Genomic DNA, 18,702 nt, shown 5'->3' with positions numbered 1-18,702 from the left:
AGATGGAGAGCGTTAAAACCCCTCTACATCACTGATATTTCAATTTCTAAAATATTCCGGACAAAACCCCCGACCTTTTCCTTTCTGTTTGATTACCAGAGATTGTCTGAAACTGCTTTCTTAGGACCATAATTTTCAAATTTTTTCTGCCCCGTACCCCTCCCATCACATGGCGAAATTTTCAGAGTTCCTACCCCCTAAAACTATTTTCTAGTTACTCCACTTTCCACCAAATACTTTTTCCCCCAACTACAGCCTACAGCACTGAGTAGAGATACAGATTAAAGTTTAAAAGGGGGGCGCGAGAGAGAAGTACAGGAGCTGAGCTCCATGAAAATTAAAGTGTGATCCAATGTCTTCCATAAACTCAAAAATGAAAAAAAAAAAAAAAAAGATTAACTAGTTGGCAAACAACGAGAAATCGTGGGAAATGCATTGACACGAAGAGATCATTAAATATTATTCAAAAACAATTTCGCTACATGATGGCGACACTATACAGAAGAGCAATTCTAATTGAATATAATAATCGAGCAAAGAAGAGCTTATGCAATTGAATTCAAATTTTTCATTTGGAATGAGACCAAACACGCTGATAGTAAAAGGAACTTTAATTTGGAAAAAAATCTCTATTGATTAAATCTATTTTGTTACGGTCTGAGAATTACTGCAATAAATTTTAATTAAATTGAATTTTATTAAAGAACCTTTTTCATATTCATGTCAGTAGATGGCGCCACACGATAAATATTTAAGTCCTTTATTAAATTCCTTGCTACTATAAAAAACGAAAAGTAAATTACCCACTAACAGTTTAATTATCAATATTGCAGTCTCAGTGGCCTTTCACTGTTGAAATAACACACTTCCACTGTTTATCCACTATTCCTTTGAATTTTTTGACTCACTTTATTGAAAATTTAAAATGGATAGTGGATTTACAGTGGAAGTGTTAACACCACATTTATTTTCTAAATATTACATGAGTCGCCCAGAAGCTAATACGGGGGAAGTCCAGAAAAAAAAGAGGAAAGAAAAAAAAAGAGAAACCTAATATTTCAAATCAGGGTGTAAAAAATCATGAAATATATTTATTTGATTTTTTTTTTCTTCTTTTTCTTTAAATTATTTAAAATGAATTTTTTCAAACTTTTTAAAACAACTTAATGAACTTGGTTGGTACATGTTTGTAAAATAAGTAAACTTGAAAAAGATTACTTTTAAAGCATAGAAAAATATTATAAGTATTATTGTTTCATAACATATGATTAAAATCAAATTTAATACAGATAAACAGTTTAGTAGCCTTTCCCACCCTTAATGCATTCCTTAATGAGCTGCCAGCTGCATAAATATAAAACTAGAGCTTCCTTCAACTCCTGCAGAAGTGAAAAAGTATCAAAAATAGAAAGGCTGTACTGACAAAGGAAAAGGTAAAACTAATGAGATTAACTATTTGAGGTTTTCTGTGGCTTAATTGTGAAATATATTTTAAAACAGATTCTTTTTTACTTCTCAATCAATTGATTTAAAATCTTTAACTTTAATGTAATTGAAAGGTCAATAATCAAATTATATAATTGTCTGCTATACTTAAACTAGATTATACTCCTACATATATATTCAGTTAAAATCTACAAATATTAAAAAATATCAAAAAATTAAGAAACTGTATTCTTATAGGAATGATTTAAGAAGGGAATTTAATTTTAAACTATAAAAATTGCTTTTCATACAAAAGTTTTTTTTTTTGCTAGTTTTTGTTATGTAGAAAATAATTATTTTCACTGAATAAAAAACTAATTTCCATTATTATCATTACTTTTTACGAAAAGCATCTCATTTATTAGTAAGTCAGCTGGAGATTACAAACATGTCCTTTCTTTCTTTTTCCTTTTTCATTATAATCATTAAGAGTAAAAGATAAACAGATATTCAACATATAGATAATATGTATATAGAGTTTATAAACACTAGCTCTATTGCAAGTCATTAGCAACAATATTAGATCTTTTCTTTTGCTACAAACTTTAAGAGTTGTAAGTGTAAGTTATTTGAGGCACTTATTTGTATCATTTGCATTGCCAAAGGCCACTGAAACATCTGCAGTTTTGGGTCTCCCGACCTTAAAAAAACACAACAGTGCTCTTGTACTACACAGGAGCCCATATGAGGGAGTGAGAAGCAAAGTGATGCCAGTGGACTATTTAAAGTTTCGAGTAAATTGCGTTATAAGTTCAGATCCTAGGTAGGCTTTTATTTAAGGACTAGATACGTCACAAGGCTTTGCACGGTCTACCTTGAAAATTAAAGTTATGTCAAGTGATGCGCGTTCAACAAAAAGGCTTGAACAAAAAAGTTAAATTTTACGTCAGACTGCAGAAAAATAACCAAAAAGTAAACATTTTAAATCCCCCCATTACAGGAAAAGCATTTTTAAAAAATCCAGAATTTTATTTGTTCATATTCGACAAAAAAAATGGCAACAGACCTTTTCTCTCAATGATTTTCTTCACCACTACGAATTTTAATAAAAGCATTGTACGGAAAGTTGAGATGATGAACTGAATAATAATTTAAAAGGAGGAAAGCCTTCGAAAAATAGGGATTTTATGTCGAAATCTAAGAGTCATAATTAATAGTTTTTAATTGATATCTCCGCTATTATCGGAGGATTATGTTCAATAGCCAAACATAAAGACGGAAAGATTACGAATCCATCGATACCTGGTTTGGTGGTCAGTTCACTGTTGTTCGAGAGAAGTAACTTGGATATAGATAAATACCTACATAGGTACATAAGCTCAGTTTTTAATTATATAAGATATTTCTAAATACTGCTGTACAGCAGTGCCCACTATAGCTACTAGTGTTATTTCTTGCCCCAAAGCATATGAGAGGTTCTCCTATCATTTGCACTGATTATTTCCAAATTTTTAATTTTGTCACTTACATCCCTTTGCTTCATAGGCTAAAGGTAAAACGTTTTTGTCAGCAATAGCAATTTACGGATTTGGGGGTCCGTCGCAATACATTTTTGGGTAGCCCTTTGTCTATCATAGATCTATGTAAAACATTTTCAATGTGAAATTTCGAATCCCCCTTCAGTGCCCTGAAGGTTGTGGGGATCCCTCGCTAATGCAACATTTACGACAGTGTAAATCTTCCACTGTTTGTTAGCATTGAGCCAAGTTAATATGTATAATAATAGTAAATGAACTTTTGTGGTGCACTAGTAAAAAAATCAATGCTCATATTAACTAAATATACACCACCCCAAAAGTCAATCCAAAAAGCATTTTAATTGTGAGTAAAAGGAGAGAATAGTTATAAATCAAATCCACTACTCCACTACCTCTGAAATTGATGTGACTACTTTTTGTTGAAGTGTAATGTCAATATCTTGAAAAATGGGCCAAAACAAGTTTTAGAAACGTACTTTATTAAACTTAATTCAGAGACATTTTAAACCCTACATAAATATATTCTGAAGGTTTTTGCGCATGATATACTTTTTTATAAGCCAGTGATTAGATATTCAGCTCAATTGAATTAAACCATTGAATTAAACCATTAGGGGATTATAAATAATGTCACGTTTTGAGGGGGTGAGTTTGACAAAAGAGAGGGAAGGGCAACAATAGGTGTAGTATCACACATTTTGGTAGAAATAAAAATATGGTTGTGTAATATTACAGCATGACATGTGAGAAGAGGAGGAAACCGTAAAGGTGAAGTGGAACACTTTATGATAAAAGGGGGCATATTGGGGAAAAAAGTCACTTCTATGGACAGGCCCTTGTGAAAAGGGCAACAATCGAACAGTAACTTCAGATTTGAAATTTGTTTATCTGCCAACAAATCCCACACATATGTATAGTTATAAGTTTCATGACTTTTCAATTAAAAAGAATATTATAACATTGTTGAAAAAAACACGAGTACAATATATGTCATTCAGAGACACAAAAAGAAGGGAAAACATTAACATAGTTGAACTTAAAAAGCAAAATTTTTTACCCAAGTACAAAACTTTAATAAATCTCTCCATTTAAGATGGATAAGAAATTACATTATACTTAGTAATCTTAATGATAAGTGCACGGTGGGTATCAGCCATAAAATCTTGATTACTGCATTCTATAATCGCCATTTTTTTTAAATGGATATGGCGATATGGATGGCATTACCTATTCCAGAAAATCACCAATCATAATATGATGAGTGCAAATTTCTTGGTCATTTTCATTCCATTCCATTTGTAGAAACAACAAATTCAACGCGTAAGGATCTATAACAACTCGTGATTGCGAAAAACACAATTTGAGTTCAAGACGTCAAAATCTAAATGAAGGCTAAATGCTAGATGTTCTTTTTTTTTAACAATCACGATTGCTTATTGTTCTCATTTGACAGTCCTTGACGTTGGGATTATTTTTCAGCTTGGACCAGCAGCACCAACGCCCAGCGGCGCGGCGGTGGCACTGCTGCTCTGTTCCTGAGCACTGTCCCCTGGAATCCACTTCTGCTGGGTGGTGGCATCCACGTCCTTCACACGCATGCTCATACACACTCGCCAACGCGCGAGCGCCTTTACACACATACACAGGCCTATGTGCACACACTTAAGCCTGCACACACACACAACTATACACACATAACCACCTAGGAGGAGGGACATGCTTGGGGGGGGGGCATTTCTAGAAACAATAACTCTAATGAGTAGGGCCTTGTCACAACTCGTGATTGCGAAAAACACAATTTGAATTCAAAGTTTCAGAATTCAAATTAGATTTTTTTTCAATTGATTTATTTATGTTCTGACAAAGTAACACTATAGCTAAACTTCTCCCTTCAATACAGTTGCTTCAAGTACCACAGTCTATTATTACTATTATTTTAAAACAAGTTTTTCAGTTCTCCCTGATTTTAACAACAAAAAATAGTAATAACTGCTGTCAATTTATAGTGCTGGGATTCAAAAATAATCTGAGGTAGTAGGAAGCAAATGGATGTAGGTAGACTTTTTAAAGTCTTGAATAAAACACAGCCATAGTTTAAACCCCTAAGTAAGGGCACCTTAATAGGGGGGGGGGGCAAGTGGGGGCTCACCCCCCCCCCCCTCCTTTAGAAATTAGAACTTTCTTACTTATACTACTTTTTTCTTTACAAAAATGAAAAAACATTTCTTCTCCAGCCGTAATGAATAGGTTATTAAAAATGCCAAATTTTTATGACTCCAATGTGTACTGAAATCGGTTTTCATGGGGAGAATATCTGAGCCCTTAAAATTTTGTACATGGGCGCCATTGCCCCTAAGTAGGTTTTCATTGAAAATTGTTTCTAAATCATGTTGTATAGCAGAACTTGCTAGTGATGTTCCGGATATCCGTATCTGTATCCGCTGATATCCAAGGGAAAATAAGGATCTGTATCCGTTACTTTTTTGGTGGATCTTAAACAGATCTTTTCTATTCTAAAAATTCTTATTTGAATTAAAGACTCTTAAATTCCATTTTAATTAGGTTTTATTTCATCTAAATTATAAGTTATAATTTCCAAAGCCAATTTACCCCCCCCCCCCCCCCCCCCGTCGCAAAAAGGAAAGGGTAATAAGTTTTAAAAGTGTGCATCTGTGTGTCTATTTGTGGCATCGTAGCTCCTAAACAGATGAACAGATTTTGATAGTTATTTTTTTCGTTCAAAGGTGACTTGATCAAAAGTGTTCTTAGCTTGACCTCGTTTTGGTAGAACTTTAAGTACCGGAGATATTAATTAAAAACCGACTTAATCTTTTTTACAATTATGGTAATAAAAATTTACCCGTAGGTTAAAAATACTGGCCCTGATTGAAAGAACGAAGTTTTCTGTGTTTGATATTTATTTGCAACTTCCAAGTTATAAAAAGTAGGAGCTATAATCTTAAGAAAATTTTAATGCTATTCTAAGCCTTTATACGTGTTATTAGTACTGATTTCATAGTCGGAAGATAAAGAGAAAAAGCTCAATGATTTAAAATTTCTATCTCCTGTCGGTTCACATTTATTAACAATATGTATTCTGACCCGCGAAATTCATCTTAATATGAGGTCGGCTCTCTGGGGATTTTCTTTTTTTTTAATTTTAATTTAATATTGGTTTTTGTTATTGACCTGGGGCTTGTTTAATTCTTCATTTTGGTTTTTCTCGGCATCCTTCAAAAAAAAGTGAGACTAAATTATCTATTTACTAGTTGTAAAGGTGTTCCCGGCTCTGCTATTTCGTCCGTCGGGGTAAGTTGTGTGGAATGGGTCAGCCCTGCATTTAAATTGAGATAAAATGCGAAAAATTATTTCTAGCCTGTCCAGAAGCAGCTTTACACTCTTGAACCTGTATCCTACATCTGCCAGTCTATCTAGAAATAATTTTTCTAGATAGTTCATATTCTATCTAAGCATTAATGTAGCGCTGACCCATTCCTTCCAATTCCACCTCAATTTTAACGATTTAAAGAGTAAATAATTGAATCTTGTTTATATTTTTACTGTAGATGACATTTTTTGAAGAAACAGTGCCATTACCCTAACGGGAATACTTTCCGTAGAAAATTTTACACTGGGTAAAAAAAATTTTGAGATCCGTATCCGTATCTGCGGATCTTGACACTAATGATCCGGATCCATATCCGCGGACCTACTTGTTTAACAATCCGGCACATCACTAGTACTTGCCAAGGTTACTAATTACCATCTTTCACTCCAAAGTAAATAAAGTGTTTTTCCTACCATTCCTACTACTTATTTCAAAATATTCAATTAAAGTACGTACCTTTGCTTTGAAGCATTGAAATGTTCCAAACTTCAAATGTTCATGCCTCATTTATTATATATTTTCCTTTAAATGAAACTTAGATAAAGTTACAACTATATAAATAAAATTAGCAAAAATACTCGGCTTTAACTGGGTCAGAAATAACTGTGAGAAACAATTGTTACTTTCATTCGTTTTCTGTTTTATCTGAAAGAACTCAAAACACACTGCTTTGACGTGATTAAAAATCAAGCTTCTTCCTTACCCATAGAAGTCAAAAAGCATAGTTTCCAAATGAATATTTCTTTAACCTCGTTCTAATAACATGCGTGATATTTGTCTATTCCCCCTCATATTCAATGTTTCAAAAACTTCTCTGTATACTATATTTCAAATTTGTGACTTTAATAAGCTGTATTATTTATATCCTTATTTGAATTAGATTTCAAGATGAAAAAAAGCCTTAATAAATGAACTTCATTTCCTTACTTCCATTCTCTCTCGTAGCATTTAAACCTGTTCAACAATAACTCTCAGCAGCACAAATGTATATAAATACATCTACTGGGCTGGAGTGATATCACGATCACTTGCTTTTTTTTTGCACCAATTCAAGAGAACTTTACAATTAAAATTAAAAAGTTCAAGCCTATGTTGCAATTAATCTATTTGGAATGGTTTGCTTGAGACCTTAAAACTTATTGATTGTATTTGTGATTAATGTCTTCCTTCATACAAATTCATCTTGAAAATTTTGCAAATGGGTAGCAGATATTTACTTCAGAACGAAATATTTGTAAAAGCAATTAAGTTTCAGCAATTTTTGCTTGTTCTCTTGTGGCAGTCATCCTTGTAGAAAATCAAAAAGGCAGGAAAATTACAAATGCACTGAAGTACGTTGGAAAAAAAAATGCTTAAAATAAAAAAATAGATAAGACGAGATGATATAGTGGTCTGAACAGTATACTATGCAACTTAATTCAATCTTTTAATGCAAATTTTGCACACAAGAGAGAAATATTTTTGTTCTTCAGTTTAACATTAAATTTTTGACACTGCACATAACTTGCCATGTGAAACAAATGCAGCAAACAGTATGTCAACTCAACATATGAAAAATTAAAATGGCATAAGCTTTTAACAATTGCAAAAGTGAAGAAAGTGATTATGAATTAGAATATTCAAAACAATGAGAAAAAAGTTAAAAATAATTGTAAATCTTTATGCTAATTAAGTTAACACAGCACAAATACTTAGTTCATTTTCTCTTTATAGTAAATAAAAGTAAGGTTTCAAAGAAATTCTGGAAGGAAGTGTGTGGCGGACCTGCGTCCTGGAGACCCCATAGCAGTTATAGCCTTGAAATTTTATACAAAATTACTTCGAGTCCCAGGGGTGTGCACCTGTGGTTTTATTCTTTTTAATTTGAATTAGTTTTTTTTTTTTTTTTTTGTAACTGACTTTTTAAACTCAAATTTCGCATAAATTGCCTATTAAAGTGGTGAAAAATTACTTGCACATATTAATATTATATATCGTTGGAAAGGGTAGAATTTTCCGCCTTCTACGGAATTTGTTTCAATGCTGTAACTTAAATACGGCGGGAGTTATTTGCGATTCTAGCTTGAACTTTTTTATGCTTAGCTAAAATTTAGGCACTACTTTATTCATTAATTCTATCAGTAAAAAATGAAGGAATTGTCCCACAGTTTTCTTTTTGACACCACTGCAAAGTGCAGATTTTTTTACTCCAGATCTAACTCGACCTATAGTCGAAAAATTAAGCTTTTATCTCCAGAGGAAAAAAAGTTACAAGCTGTTAAAAACTCCAAGTTCGAATAATTTCATCTCCATTAAAATTATTGATGTTTTATTTAACGTTGCCATAGTTACGTCTTTTCAATTCGATTGATTCTTCTTTCTTATTTACAAATTTTAAGGGTTTTCGATTTTAATGGAAAATCTTAAGCTCAAATCAATTCAAGCACTGAGCGAAAGAGCAAAATATATTAGTAGAGTCCACGAATATGAAAGCGACTTTTTGAATGTACAAAACTACAGTTCTGCAACGCTCAGGAGACCCTTAGCCCTTACCGTGCTGCAAGTTGGTACAGGTTTTTTCGAAACCCAGGGAAGGGGTGCATTTTCTTTCTAATTGACGATTGATCTGTTTCTTTCTAATTGACGATTTAAATTTTTGCAAATCAAATAAGATTGCGAAGCAATCTTCGGAGGTTGGTGAGCGTTAACAAGCAGGGGGCAGAGCCCCCTATTGGGATAAAAAAAAGATGATCAACATGGGAAATGAAGTGAAATAAAAACAAAATAAAAAGAAATGTTCTATACATGTTTGACTTTCCTAAAAGTAAAGAGTTTTTTTTTTACAAAGTAAAAATAGTTGATCATTGATTCGAACTATACACAATTAAAATGACTTTTTACACTCTAAACGTGTTTCCGGTATGATAAGTTACATAGTTCTAATTCTTAATTAACTGAATAATATTCTCCGACAAGACTACATTTTATGGGACATCAAACTTTTTTAAGAGTAACACAAATCTTTTCTTAAAACTTGAGAAGTCAATTAATCATTAATCAATTGGAATTAAAAGTGCAACAACAATATTTTTTGAATAAAGATAAGATTTAATACTAGCTTACAACATTTATGAACCTTTGAACCCGGTAGCATAAACTGCGAGACGCGAGACGTGCATCGCAGATTTTTCAGGGGCCTGCAGATAATTTAACCAAAGAACAAAAAGAAATTTAAAAAAATAATAATAAAGAAAGAAAGAAAAGAAAAACAACTTGGCAAAGATCGCTTTTTGACCGGAAAGGTGATGGATGCTTCAGCATTTCAGCTAGAAGCATAGTCGCCATCTTTGGTCATTTACAAGATCGAAGTATAAGATGCTTAAGTGCCTAAGTTTTGAAAAACAAAGCAGAACTGGATGTTTTATTTACTAAACTCTGATGAAAATAACTTAAAATGCAGCAAATCTTTTTTTTTTAAATAATTTTCTTGAGAAATGAAAAATTTTATATTTAAAATTTCCCCTTATTCTCATTACTTCGGGCGCAAAAGGGCTAAAATCTTTTCAACTAAAGTGTAGTCTTATGAGGATTCTTATTTTTAAACTATTTTTTGCAACAAATTCAGAAATTTATATCTTAATTTTTCTCGTAGTCGCCATGTTTGGTCATTCCCAAGATGTTGGTACGAAACTCTTCAATTGCATACATTTTCATAAACGGAATGGGATGTTTATTGCAATGAAACTATTGAAAATTATGCAAAATGTGCCATTTTTTTTTTTTTTGGATAATTCTTAATTATTATCTTGAAAATGCAAAATTTTATCTTCAGAATATTATCTTATCTTCATTGCTTTAGAGGCTAATGTGCTAAAATTGTCTCTTTCATCTAAACTGTAGTTTTTAAGGATTTTGATGTAACAAATTCAGAAATCTATTTATAAGCATGAATTTTTCGCGTGGACGCCATGTTTGGTCATACGCAAAATGGCAATAGACGAGCCTATTACTTGCTTTAGTTTCCAAAAACAGAATTGGATCTTGACCTCAATACAAACTACTGAAGATAACATAAAATGTACAATAAATCATGTTTTTTTTAAAATTATTTTCATGAAACATGTGAATTATTATCTGCACAATTGTATTTGATCCTCTTTGCTTTGGAAGCTTTGCTGTAAACTAAAACATTCATCTAAAATGCAGTTTCCTGCCAACTTTACTAATTTATTTATTCATTCATTTAAAAAAAAAAATCAAAAATCTATTTTAACTCAAATTTTCCATATTTAAATTTATGTATTGAGTAATTGGTTTTCATAGTGCGCAGAGTTCTATTTATTTTTATGAAATTAGTGAAAACTGCTCCCCCCCCCCCTTTTTATGTTTTAAAACTCGTCTACAGTGGTGGCCACTAAGTTTTTCGAGTTTAGTGGCCCCTCGCTAGTTGGAAAATTTCCGAGCCTTGACCTTTACCAGGGACTTGTGTATTTTATGAAAACTTAAAATAAAACTAATAATAATGCTGCAGATTATTTTTAATATTATTTGTATAATCCTTTAACCCTCCTGGCAGTAAGCCCAACCTTATTAAAACTGGTCTTTAACACTAAGGCTACATTCGGAAACAGGCACCGGTCGCACCGGCGCCACTGCAAGCGGTCGAAACGGTTGAATTCCCAATTGAAAACGTATTGGGACTCGATCATTTCCGAACGCTCCGGTGCCTGTTTCCGAATGTAGCTTTTGTGGGTGAGGTGCGGCCACCAAGAAGGTTAGTTCTGTTGGAAGTAAGCATACTAGAACAAGCATCTAATTTTACTTTGGGAAACATTTCTAATGTCTCTAATTTATTTGCACTAATAAATAAGTAAATTCATTTTTAGAGTTTGTATAATCCATTTTAAAAACAAGAAACATTGTGAAATTATTCTGTTAATTTTTGTAATATTTCAATGTTTCTAATTTTAAACATATATATGAAATACTGTTTTCGTTCTACTTCTTAATTAAAAATACAATAAACACCTGTTACGACAAATAATAATACCATAAAATATCCGTTTCAGCGAAATAATTTTTTTCCGCAAATTACTTGTCATTTTACGATGCTTGAATTCCATTACAATGGATTAAATTTGAGATCACTTGAAGTTTGTTGTAACAGGACTTTCATGTGTTAATATTCAGTTTATTATTGTTAATTAGTTTTCCTTTGATATTTTAAAATCTTAGTTATAAAATTATGAATATAGTCTGTGAATTCTGCTCTCTTGTCAATGCATTTAATAGAGTTTCCCATCTACAAATATAAATTGTGTAATACAATGTTTTAGAGCATCAATATTTTTTTAAAAAATCATCTTTTTGGGTGGATACATTGTTATAATCATTGTCTCAATTTTGTACATCTATGTCATCTTTTTTATTGACGTATTTTTCTAGCTACCACCAAATGAGAGCACACTTAATGTGTTGCTAAAAATTTTCACAAGCATCAGCGTATGAAAGAAGTCTACTGATTCTTTTAAGTCTGAATGTAAAACAAAACAAGTCAACTGCTTTCCAAATCAAAGATGTTTAAAAAATACTTTTTTTGCATGACTTTTGATTTGAATTTATGTAGGCCACTGCTGTTTTGCTGAGGATTTTTTACCTTCAATAAATTACAGCTGTTCCAGAAAATTTTGACAACATCTATAAGTGCTAAGTGTAATCTATAATTGATGATCGGATTTAAAATATAAAAAGATTTTAGCAAAAATTGAAAATTTTCACTAAAAATAGGAAGATGGCATAAATTTATGTAATAAAGCACATTTAACAGTTTTACATACCCTCTCTACTGTTTTACATAAACAAGATTTTCAAATAACTCTTTCACTTAAATTTGTTAAGTGCTAATAGAATTACAGCTCCATAAAATAGAGACTCACACTGAGATTCTCTCCCTCCCAAAATAAAAGCTTAAAAACTAGAAATATATAAAATATGATGATTACATATTGTATTAAATTACGATATTAATCAATCCCTTCAAGTTTTTAGCACAGATAACAGTTGTATTTACTAAAAATATGGATCTAAAAATAATTTTCAAAAATAGCAGCAGCAATAATAATAAGCAACATTTAGTTCCCTTATTGATTTTTGTAGTAAATAGTGAATCATTAAAATAACTATCTTAAATGCATATATATTTGATTTTTTTCTGATTTTTTTTTTTTTTTAGAAATACTGTACTTTAAAAAAAATTAAAAATCAAATACCTAGTAAATACTAATGCCTTTTAAATTTACTTTAGTAAAAAATATAGAACTATCAATAACTTATTAAAACTATAATCATGTTTACAAAGCTAAATAAATTATTAAAATAAAAAACACCCATCCTTTTTAAGCAAGCATTTGATGACTTTAAACTATTAAAACAAGTGAAATATTAGCAGTAAAAAACACAGCTGAAGCCTTAAACACAGCAAGGAATTTTCACAAAGCATGTGTTCAATGCAGGCATATACACACAAAAAAGAAAAAAAAAAGGGAAAAAGAAAATTGCATGTTTTCAAAAACAAGTTTTTTTCAATACAAATTAGAAATTAAAGGAATTCAACAAAAATACTCAAGATATAATTTTTAATATTTATAAACGCTAATCAACTTTCATTAATAAAACATAATTTTGAAATACCGATAAACTTACATTAGCAAGAAAAGTACTTTACTGGGATGTGCTTAATTCTTAAAAAATTGGCTTCATTATTTATAGATAGCTGTGTTAGGCTTAATATAAATAAAATTAAATGCTAAAAAACATGGTTTCAAGCATAATCCTAACAAAACTTCCACATCGACTATTGACAAGAAAGTTTAGTAGAAGCAAACCAAGAACCACCTATCATTCACATTTTTAATTGTATAGGCTAAAATATGAATATACCATGCAAAGGATAGATGAAGATAATGTTAGTGGGGGGGGGGGGATAATTTGCAGCAATCAAATATAAAAATATTTGTTTGAAAATATTTCAAAAGAGACTTAAACAAAAAACTATTTTAAGTTTCCTCATTTACTGCTACTGAAAATTAGAAACTTTGTCTTGAGAGCACACAACAATTACACATATAAATTTTGGTTCATCACAAACTTGGATACCAGGCGATATCAGCAGAATCAACACAGGCAAATTCAGGAAAAAATTTCTCTCTGGCACAATGAAACATAAATAGCAAAACAGTTGCAACCAAGGGATTTTATTTAGTTTTTGTACTTTTGTCAGTTACTGTTTGCAGTAAAAAGCGCAGGAGCAATATGTAGGGGGGAAAAAAGGAAAATATTGAAAAAATAAATAAATAGAAAGATTACTTCAATGAGGAATCAGAAAATGGACCCAAAATTTAAAAGACTTCCATTGAAATCCGAGCAGTGAGCAGAAATGCTTATGCAATTGCAATTTCATTTTGATAATACAACAATTTAAATGCCAATAAATAAAGAAATGATACATTTAATTAAACTTGATGTACTTAGCAATGGTTACGTGGAATAACTCCATATCCAGCTTTATACAGGGTTCATACTCTATTTGGATGAAAAAATTCCATGACTTTTCCAAGACTTTTTCATGACTTCAATGAAAATTTTCATGACCTTGTTACACGAAGATAATAGCACTATTCAATCTCAAACTTGGTAATATTTGGAAATGAGCATTAGCAAAACGTCTATATGAATGCCACAGCCTCATTGAAGCACTTACTCATAATGGAAAAAATATAAGTGCACACTTAAAAAACTAAACTATTCTTATTTGTCTTCATCATATAAATTCAAGTAAAGTAAAAATGCAGTGAAGCGAATATGATGATGCTTAAATGTCGTATATATTTTTTTAAACAGGCAGAATGACATTGAATGAGACAAAGGTTGAATGAGTCATCACTAAGTTTCAATAAATTTGCTTCAAAAGTTTCCTTTTAGTGTCAACAGTGCTTTTAATCATCCACGTAGCTTGACAGTATTTTGGTTCTTTAAAGTAAAGTCACATAGTTTGGTTCTTTATGTTTCTAAAACAGATCTTTTTTGGAAAAACCATTCAGTAATGAATCAATCTTCTGATTCAAAAGTATATTTGTTTTGTTTACAAATTTGCATATTTTCAAATGCATATAAATTAATAAGTTCAGAAATTTCAGAACACGTTTAGTTCCCGACATTGAAAGTAGCAGTGGGTCCCATGGATTAGTTTTGTGTGCCATACACTGTTATAACCAGGGGATCCAGACGAGTAAATATATTCCCCCTAAGGGGAAAAACTAACTTAACCCTAACTTTTCAGTTGCCATTAGTCCGTTACGGTACCGTAGTACCGTTAGTTGTTTAGTTTCAGTTTACCGTTACTATCGTGAAATTTCCATCATTCAAAATGCTACTAAATATATTTATCATTATTTTCTTGATTACTCAATAAGCAACATTTAATCACCAAAATAATAAGCGCAATCAGATTATCAATAACCAACAAGTGAGAACCTAAATAAAAATGATTCTTGTGCTTCGTAGATTACTACAAAACAGCAAGCGCAAAATATAATAAAGAAATCTCTCTCCGTCTAGCTTTTTTTTTTCTTGCTTTTTCATTCAAGTGTTTGAATCATTTCCTGTTAGCGGTTAATACTTCGATAGCGTTAGGAATTTCTTATTTCTTTTGGTTTTTAAACTGTCGAAAAATTTCATATGCATTTTATTTTATTGTTACTCTTGATTGAAATTTTGAACGTTCGAGAAACGATTTTATTTTTCGGTAAATTTAATATCCCAGAATATTTTTGGCTCTTCATGTAAATAATCCATAAGTACCTCTACACTTTACTTTCGGTGCGGTTATTTCTCACAAATGATTATTAACTGTATGATTATTGAAATAATTATTCGTCTTCAACTTTAAATATATTTGTGACAACTCTTTGATATCAAGTGAAGTGAGTAGATATTTATTGTTTTATTAATTTTTAATATTATTTTGTAAAAAAAAAAAATCATCAGTACGCAGAATTTTTTCACAAGTTTTTAACGGCCTAAGAGTTATAATTATTTTTATTTATTTTTTAGAAAAGGATAAAATTTTCATTGGTCCGCAATGTTTTTCATTTGCTTTTACCGACCCGTGGGTCAAAAGAGGTTGAGAAACACTGAGTTAAAGCACGATCAGATGAATTAAAGCAATGAGCACTTCTTAACTATGTTGAAAACTCTGAAATATGATCAAATGCTGTAATTACAAGTTTTAATCATTTCCAGTACTGAATTCATGCAATGTGAAACGTGTGCAAAACGTAGACTATCATGAATCAAAACAAAACTATTAAAAAAAAAATACACAACTGTATTCAAAAACGCGCACAATACGGGGAGGGGGAGGGGGATCTACAGTAAGGGTGCCATTTCTCTCTCCGAAGGTTCATTCTTTTCACCCCGGCTGCCTATTTTTTAAAAGGTACCTGTTTTTCACCCTAGTTAGAGGTGCCATTTCAGCTCCGTATTGGGTGCCGCTGGTAAACAATTAAGATAAACTATGATAAATTTTATAATAAAGTCCTTACGAGTGATGGAATCGAACTTGCATGCAATTGAATTGCTTTTTTTTTTTTTGAGTGGGCGTGGCAAAACTAAGAACATGAAATTTTGCTACTACAGAATATGAAACATAAGAAGTGTTGAAAATAACAGAAAGTTCAAAATAAGTGATGTCCAGGCAGTAAAATCACATCATCGCAAAAAATGGCAAGCGGCTGCGACAGAAGTGGATGGAATGAGATTTCAAAATTCAGATTTGATTTTTGGATCGTTCAATTTTCCACTTTTAATAGCTTTTATGTGCTATACTGTAAAATCACTGAAGATTTCTAATGCTCCTTTAGCTATTGTTCCTTTCTCTTTGTCCAGGACATTTTTCCATGACTTGAAATAAATTTCCATGACTTTCAATGAAAATTTCAATTTTCCATGACTTTTCCAGGTCTGAAATTCTGTTATTTTTTTTCCATGACTTTCCAGGATTTCCATGACCCGTACAAACCCTGTTTATATATATACAGACAAACCTTGTTAACGCTAAATCACACAACTAGAAATTTTGATTTACATAAAATATTTTAGTCTCGTGAGTCAACAATCATTTAATAATTTAGTGAGTAAGATGAAATTCAGTTGATATGAAATATTTATCACAGTCCCATGCATTTTGCGGTTATAAGGTTCAACAGTATAAATATAGTCTCTTTATTTATTTATTTTATCTTTTCAGTTTAATCAATTTACTCTTTTCCTTAAAATTATATATATTCACTTTTTTAGCTCTATTATTGTTACTATTATTATCATTATTAACTCATTAATTTATTCAAGTGAAACATGAATGACTTGCTGAAATTTGTAAAGAAATAAAGCTTACCTGGCCTCCAGTAACATTTCTCTGTGGTACTGCACAGCTTGCACTTGGTTGTGGAGCCTCGGTCAATACGCCAGAGGCAACAGCTTGCAGCATGATACTAGAAGTACCTTCAGGCTCATTGCTTTTCATCGACATGGCTGGTGTTGATTTGCTATTTGGTGATGCCTTTGCAGTTACTAAGCCTTCCCCTTCAGATAAAATTTCATCTTGGATTGGCATTTCACTGCATCATAACCATGCACCTACTAAAAGAATAAAATATGAGATTACTTATCGAGTAAGATATTTTTAACAATTTATATGATTCAATTTAATATATATATATATATATATATATATATATATATATATATATATATATATATATATATATATATATATATAAACACATGCTCTGAGGGTGTCAGAAGATACCTTGTGTACCCATTGCTTCCAACATATATTACCAAATGTTTTTCCCTTTTCTGATTTTTCAACTCATACTTCAAGGTACACTTGCCAAATATGACCGGGGCAGTCCCAGTCTTTAGACAAAATCTCGGGATCTGGGCAGGTTTACTTCATGTCCCAGTAAAAGATAAACTTTAAAAATAATTACCTCTGAAGATTTATTTAGGATAAGTACTTTGTCATTTGTAACATTGACATCTAAAATTAATATCGGATTATCAGAGGTGGCGATTGTAAGAACAAGATTGAAGCTAAAATAAAGACTTTTTTTTCTAAAGTCTTAGCCAATAAAAAGTACATACAAATACTGTTCAAATTTTTATTTGCCATTCAAAGTGTTAATCGTTACTTAAGTAGCATTGACATATTAACTTGTATGAAATAAAAAAACCTTTTAAATTTTTCTGCTTGTGTCATTTATTATTACCCCTGGTATCAGTTTATAATTGGTAACCACTTATGAATAAACTACCCTCTAAAACCAACAAAGGGTATGTACCCTTTTGAATACCTAAGATGTTAGGAGAGGGGGGGGGGTATTCAATCTTCCCAGTTGAACATTTTAGAAATTAGACCAGACTACTTTAACATAAATGCTATTTCCAGTAATATTTTGAAAGATTCTAAGCAAATATATAAAGTAAAAGGAGAAAATACTACGAAGATACCAACTGCTTAATGACCAAATTTTCACCGAATTAAAACATTTGTAAAGATTTGTTATGTAACATAATACAGTGAAACCTGTGTAAGTTGACCACTTCCGGTGCAGTACTTTGGTGGTCAACTTAGACAGGTGGTCAACTTATAGAGGGTAGTAATGAAAAATGTTTTTTTTTTGTCATTTATTGCCACATGCATTCATAATTTAACTAATTGGAATATACTTTAAACTCACTTTCATTGTTTAACATTACTTTAAAGCAATAAGAAAAACGGTTGTTTAAATATTTTTAGAGATTATTTATCAGAATGACATGTAAAGTATCATACAAATTTAAAATTTCTGTAAATTGATAAAAAATAAATGCCTCATTGCTTATGAAAACCTACTTACTTGATATTAACAATTCCTAAATATTCATAACAAGTCAAAAGTGACTCAAATTCTTCATTTGATTTTTTCTTGTACATTTGTGTCCATGGTAATCTACTTTTCAACAAAATACCTCCTTATTGAAGTTTGGCGCATTTTCTGGGACTAAACATGAGCCCACTGTTTTTCGATGGAAACATAAATATTCATAGGTTTTTCTAAAATGTCTGGTTACTTATTTGAGGCGTAGCTGATGAAACTTTTAGTACAATCTAATGCTTTTGCCTAGTGGTCAACTTACAAAAGGTTTATTACAATACTCCTAACCAAAGCTGGTGTATATTAGTGGTCAAGATAGACAGGTGGTCGAGATAGAGAGGTGGTCAAGTTACAGAGGTTTTCCTTTATTATATGAGATAGGACTAATTCGGTT

At 31.3% G+C, this 18,702-nt stretch overlaps 1 protein-coding gene across 1 annotated transcript in view; it reads right to left on the bottom strand.

The window, feature by feature from the left end:
• LOC129225584 (S-adenosylhomocysteine hydrolase-like protein 1) overlaps positions 1–17,028 on the bottom strand; it is a 297,465-nt gene extending 280,437 nt beyond the window's left edge. The window contains exon 1 of the mRNA XM_054860036.1: positions 16,784–17,028. Coding sequence (XP_054716011.1) covers positions 16,784–17,002 — 219 coding nt within the window. The 5' untranslated portion in view covers positions 17,003–17,028. The remainder of the gene's footprint in view (positions 1–16,783) is intronic.
• Between the last annotated feature and the right edge of the window lie 1,674 nt (positions 17,029–18,702).

Source organism: Uloborus diversus, chromosome 7, assembly GCF_026930045.1.
Source record: "Uloborus diversus isolate 005 chromosome 7, Udiv.v.3.1, whole genome shotgun sequence".
Lineage (NCBI taxonomy): Eukaryota > Metazoa > Arthropoda > Arachnida > Araneae > Uloboridae > Uloborus > Uloborus diversus.
The sequence above is the reverse complement of the archived record's forward strand: the minus strand, read 5'-3'. Positions and strand labels throughout refer to the sequence as shown.